The 19,018-nt window shown below is 37.4% G+C and overlaps 1 protein-coding gene across 2 annotated transcripts in view; it reads right to left on the bottom strand.

Moving 5' to 3' along the window:
- ROR2 (receptor tyrosine kinase like orphan receptor 2) overlaps positions 1-19,018 on the bottom strand; it is a 151,427-nt gene that overhangs the window by 114,358 nt on the left and 18,051 nt on the right. Inside the window, exon 1 of one of the 2 annotated variants that reach the window (XM_032096681.1) lies at positions 8,206-8,284. The exons of the other annotated variant lie outside the window; for it this stretch is intronic. Within the exon in view, the coding sequence (XP_031952572.1) occupies positions 8,206-8,218 (13 nt within the window). The 5' untranslated portion in view covers positions 8,219-8,284. Of the gene's footprint in view, positions 1-8,205; positions 8,285-19,018 lie in introns of those variants that run through there. 2 annotated transcript variants of the gene reach the window in all.

Raw genomic sequence — 19,018 nt, 5'->3', positions numbered from 1 at the left:
CTCTCTTAAATGTGGAACAGATGAGCTTTAAAATAATGTCATGATCGAATATCAAAATAATAATAAAAATAATGATATCATTGAATCTTTCAGTCAAATTGAGAACTAATGTTGACTTATCACCTGTCATTCTCCATTAATGAAAACTGCATATGGATATTAAGATTGTGCATGTGATGGGGAAAGAAGTATTCTTTAATGACAGAACTCTTACAAAAATCTAATGACCATTCAGATCTGTAAATCCTTAAAGAGCAAGTTGACAAGAAAAAATAAATCAATGCACCAACTTTTTAAAATGTCAGAACTTAAGAACAGGTTGTTTAAATCTTCTCATTTTGATACTAATTATGGTTCATTCTGAGCAACTTCGTAAGAGGCATCACTGCATTCCAGGGTTATTGCCTTAATGATTTCCAAGCCAATCTGCTCAGTTTATTTTCCTGCTCTGTAAACTTGAATTGGAACCCAATCATAAAACTGAAGTACTTCCTTCCTGTATAAAAATCAAGAATGAAGACGAGCAAAATGCTGACATAGTGACAGAAAATCTATCACCGTCATCAGCATAGCAGATATTGTAATTGTTGCCTTGTCAGGAAGCCAGATGAAAGATGAACCATAAGGAAGATAAAATCACCTCAGGTGGATGACAGAATTACAAGTGTAGGGTGTAATTGCTTGAGGAAGAAAGAACCATCCCTGATACTAAGCTTCCAGGAGCTAAGATGGCAGATGAGTTAAATCATTACACGATCAATCAGATCAGTCCATCTTGCATACAAACAAGACTCTGCCATATAAACTCCCAGGACCAAATTGAATGTAAACTACTAATAATTTGCTACTTTTGCTACAGGAAGAAAAGACTGAATGTCTTTTCTCTGAAGCTGAAGATAAAGCTTTGAAAATACTGAAAAAACAATATCTAATCTGTCTCACTCATGCTTGTTTGGAGAAAACTTTCTGATCTGTAAATGAGTTATGAACTGGAATATCCTGCTGTCAGATGTGTACCAAACACCTATAACAGTACAAAGGGGAATAACCAAGAAAAGAATATCAACAGTGGTCCTCACAATTAGCCTTGTACTACTCATACTTCAGACTTTCAAAAATGAAAGCCCACATGACAATCCAGGCTTGCACATTCATGAGTAGAAACAGAGGTCACTGTTTCTTAGAGGAATTTTAAGGTAATGTTTGCAATATGCTCTTGGACTCAACCTGTAATTTCTAATAGTAAATTAGCTCATACTGTGTTGAGATAGTGTGTAGTTGTCCTCACAGCATTTGGAGCTGATAAAGCCCTGATACAGACCAACAACCCTCTATGGCCTGGGCCAGAATGCATCTCTATCAAATACCGTAGATATATCTAGTGAGAGAAAATGCATAAGAGGTGTATTTACTTCTATTTAAATTTCCAGATAGTATAAGTACAAAGAATGCAGCCAATCTGCATACAAAAAGACTTTGGAATCTGTAATTTACTCAGCTCGTCCCTGATTTGATACTTGGAAAGTCTGTCTTTGAAAAAATTTTTTCAAACTTTAAGCAAGTTAGAAACTTACTTCAAACTTTTAGAAACAGCAGGACACAAGGTTTTTCTAAATTACTATTAAAAATATGATCAACCACAGAAGTTCTATTATAATTTGTTGAAATATACTATTTTGCCAGAAAGATGGAATAATCCAACAGTGATTAGCTTACATTTTCTCTTCACTTTTTAATGTTCTCTTATAAATTTTTATCTGGTATGTTACTGCCTGAAAGTAACTTCAAATAGGTGAAAGTTGACAGCAACAGTGGAGTTTTCTCTGCCAGGAGTATACATTAAAAAATGAAAAATTCTGCAAGCACGCTATGTTGTTTAAAAATGAGACTCTAAGGCACCACAAGAAGAAACCTTTTATAAATCAAGGGCACACTGTATACAGTAATTCACTTACAGTCCTGAAGAGAGAGATTGTTAAAATCTACTGCTCCATTTTTGGCATGAACTGCAAACAGGCAAGATAGTTTACAAATACAGATTATAAGCACTGTTGCTAAAGCTGCCATTCTTGTGATCTCAAGCAAACTCTGAAACATGTTGCTTCCTTTCTGAAAAGCTTAAACGTGTTTCCTCCCCCCACACACCATTAGTCTGGACAGTTGAATCATTCTCACAGCAGATAAATCTTTCCGACTGCTGATTATTCTGACGGGGAGAAAGAAAGGCACTTTGTGTGACAGGGTCCCTTTTGTTTTATTGCAGGCACAACAATCTGTTTTCCATTGAACAGGGGTTTTAGTTCTCCCTCCACAACATTTTTCTTTAATTATGATAAAAGACAGTAACTTAATCAGGCATAAATCCTGTTCAAGCAAACACATGAAAATAAAGGGGTTAACTTTGGAGGCAAAAAGCTAGACATGTGACTTCTCAATTACAACTGTAGATAATAAACCACTAAAGCACTGACAAGTGAAAATTTGTTTTTTCCTCAGATTTGCACTAGTATCACTACAGAAATTAATTAGAGAAACCCACAAACATGTTTATTTTGTTTAACAAGCTTGCCTACAATATAGCTATTCAGTTTTAAAATTATCTTGACTTTCTAATAGCATAACCATATGTACAGCTGCTCCCAGAAAAGAGCATTTTCTTTGTAGCATGCTCTTTCAGAAACTCTGGAGACCAGCACCTCAATACGCCAAATAAGTTGGTTACGAATTAGGATGTTGGGACTGATACCAAGAGGGAAAGGGACTGCCTTCATTGCTTGTCTGACACATGTAATACAGATGTATGTGAAGACTAGGACCAGCATCCTCAGAGTACACTCAGTTTTGTCCCCACTGCCAAGTCCAAGAACTGGCACAGCAAACTGCAGCTTTAACTTGGTTTACTTGTTGGAAGCAAAATTCATCTGCACAGCTAAACTGCAACAGACTGGTCTCTACCAAAACAGAAACCACCATCAGCTACTTCACAAGATGCACATAGGCTGCCTGTATTTTAACCCACTCCAAAGAAGCAGGTCGAAGCAGGAGTCCACCTCCACTCATGTTCTCAAGAAATGGAATATTGCAATAGGCCAAATGACTCACCTCTCAGGATTCTGAAAATATTGGAGAGGGTGAACATGGTTTCAGCGGAGCAAAGTGAGAGGATACACCAACAGACTTGGTGTGCAAGGGAGCCTAGAAGTAGGGACAGGTAAACAGGAGATATAAAAAGACATGGAGTGATAGTATGACAAACTAGGGAGTTACGACATTTTCAGGAGGAAGGCACAAGGTGTTATACACAAGGAGGAGACAGCAAGGGAAAGAAATTTGAGAGCTGAAATTTGGAAGCCAGTGGAAACACGTATAGGGTGTACCAAATATATTCTAACTGAACAGACATTGGATCTTTCTGAGCAGAAAAGGACAGAGACGGTTTGATGGCCCTGAGGACCAATGAAACAGCAGTGGTCATGTCCATGTATCTGCAACTTCTCTTCTGACCCCCAAAGAGGCTGACCACATCAAAGCTAAGCCTGGGAACATGCCTTGCTACATACTCCTCCTCCACATCATACTACTGCACCACCACAGTTAGACCCACGGACCAAAACCATGGCAGAAAACATGCTCCCCAGGAAACTGCAGACTGATGTCCAAGCTTCAAACAGATCTTCTCTACTTTATGGTAAGAATGTAGCCCAAACTGCTGGAGTTCAAAGCTGGTGGATGCTGGGGAAAGAAAACAGGGACAAAAACTCACCATTGAGGATAACCTAAGGGCACAGGGTGTTCCCTAAATATGGAGGAATGGGAGGATCAGACACAAAGGCCTTGGTGGACAGAATAAGTGGATTGCACAGGTTTATGCACCAAGGACAATGGGCAGACCCTGCAAAATACACAAGCACTTCATACCTCCTGTAAGTAGCAGTAACTGCTGCTACCAATGACTAAGTCCACCATCTTCACACTGAGATTCCATTTTGAGTCTCTCACGTCTGGTTTGTAGCTGGTGGCTTCTCTGTTTAACTAGCACTGAGACAGTTTCTGAGACTTCAATCTCACTATAAAAGAATAGGTTTAGTTGTTTACTTAAAGACATTTCTGAATAAAACATTCCACATTCAAATTATAAATGTCAAAAGGAGCATAAACCCCTTGGTTGGGAGTGGGGGGCTTTGGTGGGGTTTTTTTGGTTTTTATTTGTTTGGTGGTTTTTGTGTGTTGGGGGTTTTTCCGTTTGGTTGGTTGGTTGGTTGGGTTTTGGGGTTTTTTTTGTTGGTTGGTTGGTTTGGGTTTTTTTCCCTGACCAGTCTGGAGTGCATTATTTCAGGCAGCATGGAACTGCCTCTGGCTATAGTTACAGAGTAGACTTTAAATGAAAGCTGGTGATGGTCTGCATAATATTTGGTGCACCTGGGGAAAAATATATCCAAGCAATAGCCAGATCTGTGGCCACCAAACTTGTTGAGGACTCACTTGTATTACTTTCAATGGAATCCTTGAACAGACTGACAGACAGTTGTTGCATTTAAGCATGCTTCTTACCTTTGAAATACATGAACAAAAATTAGCAAAAGAAATATCACACAATATTTAGGATATCACACAATGTGATCAAATTTGCTACACAGTCACTCCCACAGTATCTATTGTCAATATGACTTTTACAATTACAATTTAGGTTTATGAACAACACACATGTAATTAGTTTTACCGTATTAGGCATTTAGTACCTTTAGAAATGGGAACATGTATTTAGGGTTTTCATATCTTAATATAAATCTACTCTATTAAAAAGTCCTATACAGACTTACTAGAGCACACCTGTGAGTTTTTTTCAGCACAAGCATTTGTGATAAAGCATATCAGCTTTGCAATAACTCAACATCCAAATGCTGGACTTTTTGGGTGTGTGATGTTGTACAGAATCAAGAACAGAATCAGCATGCTTCCTTATCAGGAAAGCAGAGACTTTAAAATACCAACAGTCTTTGTTTATATGGAAAGATTAATATATAAACTAATGCACATTCCTACGCTTCCATGCAGTCCCAACTTCACCCTGTTCATATTAGTGTGTTCCTGCCCCTAACAATTTAATTATTTGAGGCACTGGGGAAGTTTCAGTTAGTACCAACTAAATCTGAACCATTTCAAGTACAGTACACTATCTATTTTTTCTTTCCTGGAGTAAAATAAAATATGACAGCCACTTCAAATACATCCAGAGCTAAATTACAATTTATGTTTTCCCTCCCCCCTACATGTTGAAAGAGCTCTCTTTGTAAAAGAACTCTACTAAAGAAAGTGTCTGTTGCACAAATGCATTTAGTTACCTTCCTAATCCTGAGATAATTAAAATCTGCTAAGGTAATAAATCTGAAAACAGTTTATTGGAGAAATGCTCTCTGCATTCTGAACAGCATCTACAAAGTTTCCATTGACATGCACAGGCTTTTTTTGCTAATCAAGTAAAAGTACTTCTTCTCAACAAGAGCAAAGTAGAATTGCTCATGGAACCACAATTTATGCACTAGAGCACAGCTGCCTCAAGCCACGTCAAAAAGCATCCTCAGCACATCATCAGCACTGCCCTGCTCTTTAGCCACACGCTCCTTGGAGTAATTGCTTTCTGAAAGAGCTCAGACTATAAATCACCTCTGACAAATTGACTTTCATTTTGTCTCCCAAAGTAATAAGACCAGAGATGCCACTTAAAATTACATTAAAGAGATTATTTCTTTTTCCTCAGGGAAAACATTGCCTGGACTATGCCAAATGCAGTATACAAGCCACCCTTTCCTACTTTCTGATAGGCAATTTATTTTACATCCATAGGCAACCCAAGCTGAAACAGAGGAAAATTGCAATGGACACAGGAAGAAGTGGGCCAGTAACCTTTCTGCTGTGAAAACCATCACAAAAGCCCACTAAAAACATGCTAAAGTTTCACGGGACAAATGCAAAAATGAAAGTCATAATTATTTCTGAAGAAACTTGATGCAGCTGCAGGTCTGTTCTGAGATCATCCTAATGAATGTAATTTTCCAAAATACAGAATGTTGGGAATGAAAAAACTCCTAACTCTACCATCTACACTGTTAACTGAAACACATCTTTAGTCCCATAAATTAACAATGCATAATGACAATACAAAATTCTAAGCAAGATTATTTCTTTCAAATTTCAGTTCTAATTTACAAAAATTTGTACGCGCTATTAAATTTATGAAAATCTTTTCAGACCAATCCATCTCAAAGTACATTATCCATTTATATACAGCCATAGCGATTTACAGAAGCCTAAAATAAGACAAGCGGGCACTTAAAATCTTGGTTCATTTTTTTCGAAGTGACACTGCTTTACCAATTAATATTTTTCAAGGTAAGGGAGGTGCAGGGCTAGATATCACAGTGAGAAGTAGAACTACTTTTTCCACCTCTGTTCAGTAAACTCGCATTACGGAATCATGGATGAAGGTTTTGCTGCTGAGCAGAATTCCATGAGTCTTTTTCTTCATTTATTATGTGGCAGAACACACTGTGTTCAGTATATGCTTGGTCCAAAATGCAAAGCACCAACTTACTGCTCCTGCTCTTTAGTCTCCTTTACTTTCAGAGTCTGTCAGTAGAAAAAGAATTAGTATATTGGCTACTTACATAAAAGTGATATTACACAGTCCAGAAGTGTGAAGTTAGAAAAAGTGAGGAGATGGCAAATGATATCTCACTAGGCTAACAAAGCATTATCAGATTAACACATCAAAGACATGGAAAACTCAGATTTCACCCTCTCTTACCCATGAGTAGAAACTGTTTCTCACATACGATATGATTTTGTCTTTTATGGAAATGCTGTAGAAAATACTTAGCAGAAACACTGCAGAAATGATGAGAGCTTCCAAGTGAGGGTGACCATTTTCTTTGCTTGCTTTACCACCTTGCTTTACCTCTCAGTTTTGCCTAAAGGCTAGACACCAGACAGGCAGCTTAATCAGTGGCACAACAGCCAACAAGCTGATGAAGCTACTTTCTGAGACTTATCCCTGATCAAATCCATCAACAATGAACAACTGGATGTTTGTACTTGAAACGTCACCACACCAGACAAGATGCACAAAAAATAGTGTTTACAATAGACAGATGAAATGCTGGATTTAAAGCAAAAGGGAGCAATGGCTAAAACCAGCAAGCTTGAACCAAAAATTGCTGAACATTCATTCTCAAGAATAATCAGGAAGGAAATGTTCTTGAACATCCCTATTATTTTTAATTCTCCCATCCTACTACTTACATATTACTGTAACTGTTTCTGAAAAAAGAACTGTCCAGTATTAAGTCTGTTTTGCTGTTTCTTAATAAAAATTTCTATCTGCTGCCTTTTCAAATCCTTGGTCAACTGGGAAAGAAATATTACAATTACATTAATCTGGTATTACCCTTATTTGTTGAGAAATTGCTGGATTAGAAGCAAAGAAAGGTTGGTTGGGGTTTTTTTACTGCCTTAATGATTCATTTGGCAGAAGAAAGAAGCCTTGATTGTTGGCAGTGAGAAACACACTTAGAAATCTCTGACTGGGCCAAAAAAGTCAATTCTAGTGCAATAATGGAAAACATAAACGCATTGTTCAAAAAAAGGCAACCAAAGAAAAAAGACCCAAACAAGCCCCACTTACTTAGAGAGTGAATCACATTATATTCTCTTTTAGAAATTCTTTAAACCAGCTTAAAAATGAAGACTAACCAATATGCTATCTAAGCCCAGAAAATATGGTTGGGGGGTTCTGTGGGTTTGGGGTATTTTGTTGGGGTTTTTTTTCCCATCGTATTTCTTTTTCCCGAAAATTTTGTGCTTTCATTTTAATGTGTATTGCCTGTTCCTTCTCTGTCCATAGTCTGCTTGGAAAATCACACTCTTACGGTTGCACAGGTAATATTGCAAAAAACAAATGCAGTACTTGCACCCCAAATCCATAGCTGTGATAAAACAGTTATCATTTAGAGTCTTAGAAAGTTTACAACTGCTGCCTGCAACCCCACACGGTTACATGGCAGTAAAACTACCATGAACAAAGTCAATTTCCCATAGTTTACAAAAGCTGTGAAAAGATGTGAAATTGGGAGTTCAAGTTACTATCTAAGGAGAAACACCCAAGAGATAGAGGCTGGGGACAGTAATTTTTTATCTGCGTGATCTTACCAATATCGTACATGTGCCAGCTACATGTGTTGAGCTGTACAACCTCTTGCTCACCCACATGGATACTCTCTCTCTCCTGCAATCCTGCAGACAAAAGTAATGCTTAAAATTTTGCTAGGACACCATCATCCAACAGAAGCACCCACATCCATGAAGAAAGTGATGAGGCTGAGAGAAAATAAAAAGTCACCATCCCCCACAACCAGCCTCCAAAAATGTCTTCTCTACCTTCAGACATGTACAGCAATTACAAGTTGATTTCATTACATACATGATGAAGCATTTGTATCACGTTGGCATGTCCTCCCAATTATGAACAATGTGGAGGTAAAAATATTCTTATGATCTTCCATGCTTACATGGAAAAATGTGATAGGTAGACATGGTTAGAAAAAAAGCAGTTTGATATTTTGAAAAGAAGAATCTGCAAAATTAAGAAAAAAAAAAATTCTAAAGCTGCAAATACTCTGTGTGCAAAAATCTTATTGAAGCTTTTACAATGACAGAATCTCTACTTAAAATAAAAAGTTACATCATGAAAGAAAACAATTTTTGCCAAGTACCTAGTTTTGTGCCACCAAAAAAAAAAAAATTATGTAGATAAACACTGTATGGAAAAACAGCACACATTGTTATCACAAAATAGGTTCAAAATCAGGTTGATGATTTTATTTAAGAAAAGATCTTAATATATCATGGTTTATCATGAATATATCATGATGTCCATGGCACTTCAGTTTCAATAAAAGTTTTCAACATAATTTAAAATTATTGTATACGTAGATGATCATAAATATGTTTTTACCTCCACTTCAGAGAGCATTTAAAACAAAGACACAAATGTTTGTACACCATCATATATACATTATTATATCATATATACATATATATGACATATACTATTATATATACATTTTGTATACTATCAAGTTTCCAGATCAGACTTCAACTCCTATATCCCAAGAATACTGAGTTGTTCACTTTTCAGTTGATACTGGCAACTGCCTGCAAGCTGCAGGAGTTTTATAAATCCCTTTTCCCAGACCCATTCTCAAATAGCTTGCAAGCCGTAATAGAGTTTTCCAGGAATGTACCTTCTAACTCCATTTCCTGTTGTATTTAAAATCCTGCCAAAGGAACATTTCAAAGCAGAATGCAGGATATAAGTGTATGACGGAAATTTTGCTGGTGGTTTCCAAAATCATAGGAGTCATACTAATTTAAAAATGAGATGTGAAATTCTTTATTAAAGAAACATGGACTGTGATATTCAAGTGGGTCTAAGAATTAATACTAACAGCATTGCAGCCCCTACAGATTTGTTTTTAATTTTACATAAGAGTTTGTTAATGAAATAAAGCACAAATGTTCCCGATCCTGTTTTCTTCCCATCACTTTGCCCCCTCTAATATTTGGAGTGAAACAAGTTTTGAAGAAACCTCCTTTAAAACACTGCTTTCTGCAGGCTTTGGGCAGAGCTGTATTTGGCTGGCCCTCTAATCCACAACTTATTCCCTGTAATAACAACAACTTGTAGCAATAACACCACAGTGCACCAGTCTGCCTTGTTCATGTGGTCCATTAAAGAAGCAGCTCAGAGAACACCTGAAAACTGTATTTCAGTGGCATCATTTGATGAATTACCTGAAGATATCTGAAGATATCTATTCACAGGGAAGATGTGTTAGCCATTCTCCTCCAATAGCAGCTGCCTTCTTAGAAATGCCATAATCACTCTACATGAAAAGAGAGCAAGCTTTTGGCCACACATCAGCAGCGAGCAGTACCTGTGCCTGCCAGCAACAGCTTCTGAAACCACAACATTTTGTCTCAACATGGCAATGTAGGTGCAGAGCTCAACCCTGCAACAGGCTGGAGACTCCTTACCACATAAAATGAATAAACATGTGGATTTATACAGCAAGGAAAGTAAAATCCTAAGTCCTTGTATAACCAATACAATTTCCTTCTGAAACCCTCAAACTTACAGTGAGAAGGAACAGGAATGGGTTGTATTTGGAAAACGTTTTTCCAAGTGATCATGAGCAGAAAGTTGCATTCAGATATTGGATTCACTGAGACAATACTGAAAGTAAGAAAAACAGAGTGCAGCAAATGAGTGAACGCAAGAAACTGTTCTGTTACAGAGGAACAGACACAGAGCAGAGTCTTCAAAGTATACAAAAATAGAACAAAAAATTACATGGGCTGACATGAACCTCTTGACTAATTTTTGAAAGCACTAAACTTGACAGAATTGAGTACCCTGACTGTCTTAGCTAGTAAGAAAATATTCAAAAATACACTTAAGCCATCCTGATTTGTTTTCTGCTTTCCATAGTGTTCTAATTTACACAGAAATACATGCTCTTCCTAGGATGGTTAACTATGCTTCCCTATTCAGTGAAAAGCACCTGTAGAAACTTTTAATTCTGAACTTAGGCTGAAGTTTGGTTGCAACCCTTTGGAATGATTGGCATTAAATGCGGCCTTTTTAGTAGTAAATAAAAATGCTTTAATTTTTAAATTTTTTTAATTTGGTTTTGGTTATTTTTGTTGTTTTGTTTTGCTTTATGCTAGCTGTAGCCTGTATTTGAGGAACAAGTATTAAAAAAAGGAATAATTTGCTAGGGAAAAAATCCCCAGGATGAAAGAATTGAATGCAGATGTCAAATCAAAGGTAACACCTCTATTGTAATCATAGGTCAATGCTAGTTCTTCTAATTTTCCTATGAAAAGTATGTTTTGAATAATGCTACTCATGGCTTCTTTTAAAGAGACATTTATTTCTGACAGCTGTTTTCATTTTACATACAGGAATATTAAAGTCTTTTATTATTAAGAGAACGCATAATTACAAAAAAAATTAACATTTGCTTTCAGATGGTCCCCAGATTTCCCCCATCCATTCCCATCATCTCTACTACCATGCTATTCTCATGTAAGAGGCAAATAAATACTATACTGTATAATTTTAAGATAGTTTGAGTTTAAATTATACTAACTTGAAAGCATGTCTTTTTTTAAAAAAAAAAAGTTATTTTAATCCTGCTGCAATTCTGTTTTTCTTTAGACTTAGAATTTATTAAAACAAAACAATGCTCTGTCCAACTGCATTCTTTTCATGGTTTTCCCATCCTTCCATCATCATCCTAAAATACCATACCCTTATAATACGGAATTCTTTAATCAGTTCTGACATGCATCTAACTTTTTACTTGGCCCAGCCCCAGCAAACATAGTTGTGCTCTACTACACATCATTTCTCTCCATAACTTGTTTTTCTTTGGGTAACATACTTCATTTCAAAACTCTAGGCTTCTGTAAGGGTTAAATTAGAGGTTGAATAACTAATGCATAAGCAGAATTCTGATTTCATTCAGAAATACTGCTCTCATTCAATCTGAGTTTTGGCCAAATCAGCTGCAAAACCAAGCTTTAGTCTGCCTCATCAGTTGCTAGAGCCTATTATTGAAATCTTCATTGTTTTACATAACGAGTATGTTCCAGGACCAATTATTTTTCAGGATCATCAACTCTTATTTGGTACTTAACAAAAAATACTACAAAATAAATAGATAAAATATAGGTCTAAATATTACTTCTGCTACAAGTATCATCATTTGAGAAATCAGCTCAACACCACCAGTAGAAAACATACATAATTTTCCAGTACCACACCACTGACAAATCAAAAGATACACATATTTTTCTTATAATACTAATGTATCTTGGAGTCACTGAATCACTAAAGCAGGAAAAGACCTTCAAGGTCACTGAGTCCAACTGTTAACCCATCACTGCCAAGCCCACTACTAAACTATGTCCCTAAGTGCCACATCTACATGTCTTTTAAATACCTCCAGAGATGATGGCTCACTGTGCAGATGCACATCCTTTCAGTGAGCAAGGCTTCTGCCACTGAAGGAAAAAAAAAAGAAAAAAAGAAAAAAGAAAGAAATCCCATTTCAGAGAATAGGAATACTTGCTATATATAACTTTCCCAGACCAATGGATTTGAATCAAAATCCATTACAATGAGTCACTCTTCCTCTGACTTTAAATGAAGTGCCAGTAGTTGTAGCAACATATTAAATTAAGTGAAATTTTTGGGCTCTGTTTTTCATCCTCCATGCTGAAACCCTGAACGTGAAACTCTAACTTCTTGTTAGAACTCACTATTCTGGAGGAGAATACTGACCGTACATCTGTTTTGTAGACTGAGTTTTCAGAAGGAACAGAAATGTCCTTTTCTGACATCTCTTCCTCTTTCTGGAAAGCTGTTTCTCTACAGAGGAGACAGCATCCACTAGTTCTAATTTAAAGATACTGTGCTGTTTCATACTCAGTTTAGACACAGTCAAATTGATAAAAATACATCACAATAGCTACAAGACTCAGAGAAAGACTCTAAGGAACAGATTTTGAAAATACCTGGTCAAAGTCAGAACAGCCTTAAACAATTGCCTTGGTGTCTGAAAAAAAAAAAATAAATAAATAAAAACCCAACAAAAAATTCCCCAAAAACAATCCTGAAATACCAAAACACAACAAAACCAAACACAATGGAATTAAGAATTAAACTTATCAGTTCTTTATGAACTTGTATAGGAGTAGAGTATGTTGTGATCCTGGGCATTATTCCACAAAAACACTCCAGTCTGGAGCACATGAACAAGCCATACTTTCAGCAGGTCACATGCTGAAAATGCAATGGCTGCTCACAATCATGTATACACATTGTGCTACTAATCCTTTTCTGGTCTACACCAGAATGTTTTTATGGTTATACTGGGCATCAGATTTACACAGGAGCTCTGATTTTTGCAAACAATGCATCCATACTTCTATTTCTGCATAACAAGAATTTTTAAAATATAGATTTGAAATTCATAAATTCTTAATCCATCTCAGAAGCAATGCTCATGAAGTAGTTTTGTGCTTACAAAAAAAGTGGGTTTAGAATCTACTCATGCTAACACTCATACAACACTTTCCTACTGTGATGCAGGGCCAGGAGAAGAAATTCAGTTAATTCCCTAACTTAGTAATTCCCTAATCAATAAAGTAAATGTCTCTTATACAACTGTATTTTGAGTTGTAATTTTCCAACAATATATATGTGAATCACTAGAGAAAACTAAATCCTTTTTCTAAGGCTCAAGAGGATTAGAGCCTCACGTCCTTAAAGCATGTGGCTAATATGCTTAGGGCTGTATGCTGCCTCTGCAACAAAAGATGAAATGCATTAGCCACAGGAAGGAGCATGCACGTCTTATGAATAATGCAACAGACAGATAAACTGACACCATACACTGTTGACACGGGAGACAGAAACCCCCTCCAGGCAGCAGAGATGGGAACAAAGAGCTCCTGTTTTTGAGTTGCACGTGTCCTGTCTAAAGGTCTTCTTCCTCCTGGATAAAAAATGGCAAGCCACACGTCCTGTACAGGTGGTTCCTCATTTGCACACTAGACAGAGCAGCTAGCTGAACAAACAGAGCAACGTTGAGTCATGTCAGACAGCCTGGTCAGGTTGGGACACATTCATTGCTCATGCAGTCTTTGTATCCAAGTAAGGAATAGAAGACATGGCTCACCATTCCTTACATGTGCAGCATTACTTGTACTGCGTTCCAAGATAAAGTAACTTCGGTATTTGGCAAGCCAAACTTTAGCCTGGTGCTGAATGGAAATCTCTTTTGATCACAGCCTTTCCACATTTGAGTTGTCCTTAAGAAAACAAAAAGAATAAGAGAACTGCTCTTTGCCTTGACAAGTCAATAAAAACAATCCTACTCCCAGTACTGTTAACCAACTGTAAATACTTAGGAACATAAGAAAATGGGGATTAATTAGTTTTCATTCGATTACATAAACAGATCAAGGCACACTTTGATTCTTTTTGTTTAGGAAAATCTTTGATACTTTGTTTGCTTTGTTGTCAAAGATAACATTTTTTCACTCCGGTTAAAGATAAACCTTATGGCTCTTGTTCAGATAAATTATCACAATTCCAAGCCTGATGTTTGAACTTAATCAGTGGGACCAGCCAAGCGACTTAGATGTATAACTTTCTTGAGCCAATTTATGCTAACTTTTGCTACAGGGTTTACATAAAATCAAAGGTCAATAAAGGCAAGAATTAAAGGTCCATTACATTTGCTCTGAACTAAATGAAACTTGCTAAAAATTCTGTTTAAAACACCTTCAAAGCAGAATATTTTTAATTCAGAAGAATGTAAAATATAAAATAATCTAGAGTTTAAAATACAATAGGTAATAATCATGGATTTAAAAAATTAGAAAAGCTACCTACATTAAGTTTAAAAATGTTTTATTGTTCTGCTCAATACTTTCTGTACTACAGTCAGGAATGCAATAAGCAGGTTATGAACCCAAGAGCATCTTTCCTGTAACATGTTTAAATACCAGGTAAAGAGTCTGGCCTCAGACTGGCAGTCAGCATGAATCATCACCAATTCCAAACATCTCTCTTGAAAATAAAACTTGCTTCCAGATTTTGACAAGTTTTTTCCTTACTTTGTCGCCTGTTTTGAAGGAGGATGATGCTCATCTTCTGAAGGCTTAGGTAGACCTTTGGAAGATCCCAGAGGAATACCATGACACGTCCTTGCTTTAAGTTTGCATGGCCACCTACATTCTTTTCCCATTTTCAAGTGATACTCAGGAAAATAAAACACAACAAATGGATTCATTTAGACCTACACTTAGTGAAACATTAATCCATTTCATTCCCTCGTGACCATATCAAACTCATCAACAGTGTTCCAGGAGGTGATGGAAGAATCTCATGCTTCAATCTAGCTCAGTGTATGTACTGCCCAAACCAAAAAAAGTGAAAGAAAAGTCTGAGCTCCCAGAAGGCAAGCAGCGCTGAATGTCTTCCTCCACGACTTTCTTTAGAATGTAATGTACTAGGCATCTACACATAAAGACTCTCGAGTTCCCAAAAACTTCAACAACAAGTTGGTAGGTAACAATTAAAAAAAAGTAATTCAGTCTGCAAGTTCACAGGTAAACTCCTACCAGAGCAAGCAGTAAAAACGATTCAACTCAAGTAAGACTGAGCCTGAAAAACCAATCACATGGTGTCACAGTAATCTGAGAACCTCAGGAAATGCCAGAGTTGTCAAGCCACCACCTTCTCAGTAACATTTCACCCAAATTAGAAACTGGATACACTACGTTACTAGCTGGCAAAACTCCCAGCCTCAAATGATGGCCTGTCAAACGAGAGAAGGGCACTCTTCCCTCTCCTGCACTACTAACAGGAGAGCCTGACAGTCTCTGGAGAGCAGAATCAGCCCTTCGCCACAGAAACACCACAGTGACATATTTTGTTTTCTGTAGAGTACTGCACACCCCAGGAAACCCAGGTTCTTCAGAAGTCACAAAACAAATCTTCTCTTCAAATTGTGTCACCATTATGGTGGTGGACAACTTGATCTACTGCTATGAAATATATATTAAATATATATATGTAATATATATAATATATACTGCAATGAAACTACCAGTTGCAGCTAGAAGTTCATTAGGAGTAAGGAAACCTGATTATCATGGTGATAAAATCTGACAGTAACTGTTGTTAAATATCTCTTAGGAGTTGATCCCTTCACAATAATAAGGATGAGGGAAGATGGCAGAAAATGGAGCATTAATAAATGGTCAATCACACTTTTTCTAATGGAACTGGAGAAACAGCTGATTTTAAAATCAGAGTTCAATGACAAGTGTCCCTTTGTTCACTTGCTTCCTTTTCCTTCCCAGCTCTGAAGACGGGCCACTGCTACAAGAGCTTCATCCATACATATTATGATAAACATAGTACCACAGTCACACATGGATATCCAGTATGTCTTTATTTTAGCTGGGTCCTAAAATGTTTATGAGGTCCACAGTGGCACTGTGCCCCATATACAGTAGGTGTGTGTATATATATATATATATGCCACTTTGTATAGTGCCAAATGCCCCAGCCCCGACTCACAGGAGGGAGGTGTGATCTCTCTGCATCATGGGGAATGAATGCTCTGCAGAATACATTGTCGCTGTCGCGCTAAACTTGATGTACATCCTCATTTCTTCCCTGACGGAGACCCTTTCCAAAACGAAAGTAAATACACAGGACCAGTGCATATCTAGTCTCATCCTGACATTGAATCAAAGTACCCTGAGATGCACATCAGGATGAACATATGTGTCCTGAAATGTGTTTGCCTGCCAACAAATGTTCCAGGATTTGTACAACAAATCACAATTGAAGACAGCAGTGCAAAAGGAACAGGCAACAAAATCATTTGCACTGCTGAATATTCAGATAACCTTAACTAGGCTGTGGTCTATTTCCACTTACGGAAAATGGGATGTCAAAATTAAGGTGAGACTACAAAGCTTTCTGGAACAGAGATTCTCCTGAAACGCCATTTTGCAGGGACACACTGTTCCCACGCACTTCAAGTTAAACATTTACTACACAGTTGAGAGAAATGAAATGCTGGCAGAACTATGGTAAAGGATCTCTTGAATTCTTTCCAAAGGTAACATATATGGACTAAATGTCAATCAAACCACCATTCTTATAAGCAGGAGTGTAAAAATCACCAGAAAAAAAAAAAAAGAGCAAGATCCTAACTCACTCGCTCTCCAAAATGAAAACCAAACCAAATTTTAAAAAAACTTTAAAAAACTTTTAAAAAAAGACACTCCTTTTCTTAAAGATGGACTGCTTCTTGAAATCTATCAAGACAAACCAACTAGAAAACCTCTTTTTGGGAATATTTACTAGGATTCTTTTCCCAGCCAAGCTGAAATTATCACCCTCGGTACTGCAGAAGATGGTCGGAAATAATACCCAGTACAGAGTTTCAAAAATTCCATTACTTATGTAGGTTTGGGTTTTTTTTTTCCTTTGGGATATAAGCATAGCATCTACTAGAGATTGCACATAAAACAGAACTGATAGAAGTCTAGGACAGGCATATATGCAAGCTTGCATAGCTAATTCTTTTTAATAACAATAACATGCCAAAAACTCATGAACTACACAAAAGGTTAAATAAAATACTTAACTTATTCTAATGGCGAAATAATTTATATTAATTCTCAGTAAAATTACAGAAATGGCACATGTTCAGGTTTAGTTTTTGGCATGTATAGATCTGTTTTTGGGATAAACTAACTTCACTGAAGCAGAAGTGGAAGCCAAGCCTTTATCCTGCACAAGCTGATTGAAGAGACAGAAGCACTGGTCTGGCAAACCTAAAAGCTGACTTTTGATGAGGAAAACCAGGCTGCTGGAGAAGAAGAAGGAGGGAAAAAATAGAAGGAACTGCATCAAAATGTCATCAGACCAATTCTGCTAGGCAAAATGGAGATTGTACATATACACTGACTTTCTACCCCAAGATCACCCATTCGTCATCACAGTGACAGCTCTGGAAGAAGGAAATACATCTTCTTATAGAACTCCGAAATATGTACAGCACCAAGGATTAGGAAAGAAGAAGGAAGAAAATATTAAGCAATGCTTGAAAATTTAGCTCATTAATATCACTGACAAGGGGTTGGTGGGCATCTTACTGCAGAACAGCCAGCTGCTCCTCTGAGAGGATGGGAGCAAGGCTGAAAAATGTAAGGTAAGATTTTGTGTCACAGTTCTAAAATATGGACCTGAAAATAAGGTGAAGGGGTGCCAAAAGAGGCAGAAGGTTAGTGAAATCCTTGAGGTAGCAGGAGTCAGTGCCTCACAGGCCACCTGGACCCACCCAGCTCACTTTCTCTGCCAGAGGAATGAGACACATGTGTAGGCATGGACCAAGCAGGCACATTTGGGCACGGGGCTGTGGGCACCCCCCACCCCAGAGCCAGACACCACTGTCACCTGCTTGAGGAAGGGTGCAATTTGAACTGAAGGTGTTGAGTAATTGCTGTGAAGACAGCAACACAAATCCAGCCAAACCTGGGATGGACACCTTCAGCCTCCCCTTCTCTTTGCAGCACAGACAGCTGGTGCCACTGCTTAGCCACCAGGTAACACAGTAGGCAAATTCACCTGCTGCTTCCCCAGCAGCTACTCCCAGCCAACACTCACAACATGGGGCAGACAAGACCCATCCCTTCAGTCTTTTCAGTCTACACAACACAGACGCCAGATTAGCAAAAACTACACATAAATCAGAAATAAACTGAATGCTGGCTAAAGAAACTTTTTTTAAATATAGAGAAAGCCTAAGGGAGAAGCATCCAGGCTATGGCAGGCAAACAATCATCCAAAATTTGAAAAAATGTTGTCAAAAATTTGTACCTTCACACAACATGAACAAACCTTTTACCCAGTATTTTCGAAACATTATGACAAACAGAGCTAAGCTTAATTAGCAGTACTCTAAGTTATCTTTACTAAATCAAGTATAAATAAGCTCAGTTAGTAGACTACAAGCTTCATCACAACACTTAACTTTCATCTCAGCAAGGGCTGAGTGATTTTGTATTTCAAAGACATCTCTTGCCACTCCAATAATTAAACGTGGAGGCCCCTAGAGAGAAACACAGAGAGCCATCCAGGAGACCTTGGAGCCATGAAATAATTTAACTCTTGAAATGTGTTTAAACAATATTTCAGTGTGAAGAAACAGACATCTTTACTGTGCACTACATTCCTGCCATTCCAACCTGTCCACAGGTTCCTGTTCATGTTCTTTTTCCTGTGTATACAGAAAGCCTTCTTTCTGGAAATACACATTGCACAGGGAAATTTCAGAGCAAGCTACACTTTCAGATTACATGC

The sequence above is a fragment of the Corvus moneduloides genome, chromosome Z, assembly GCF_009650955.1.
Source record: "Corvus moneduloides isolate bCorMon1 chromosome Z, bCorMon1.pri, whole genome shotgun sequence".
Lineage (NCBI taxonomy): Eukaryota > Metazoa > Chordata > Aves > Passeriformes > Corvidae > Corvus > Corvus moneduloides.
This window is presented reverse-complemented; position numbering and strand designations above follow the sequence as displayed.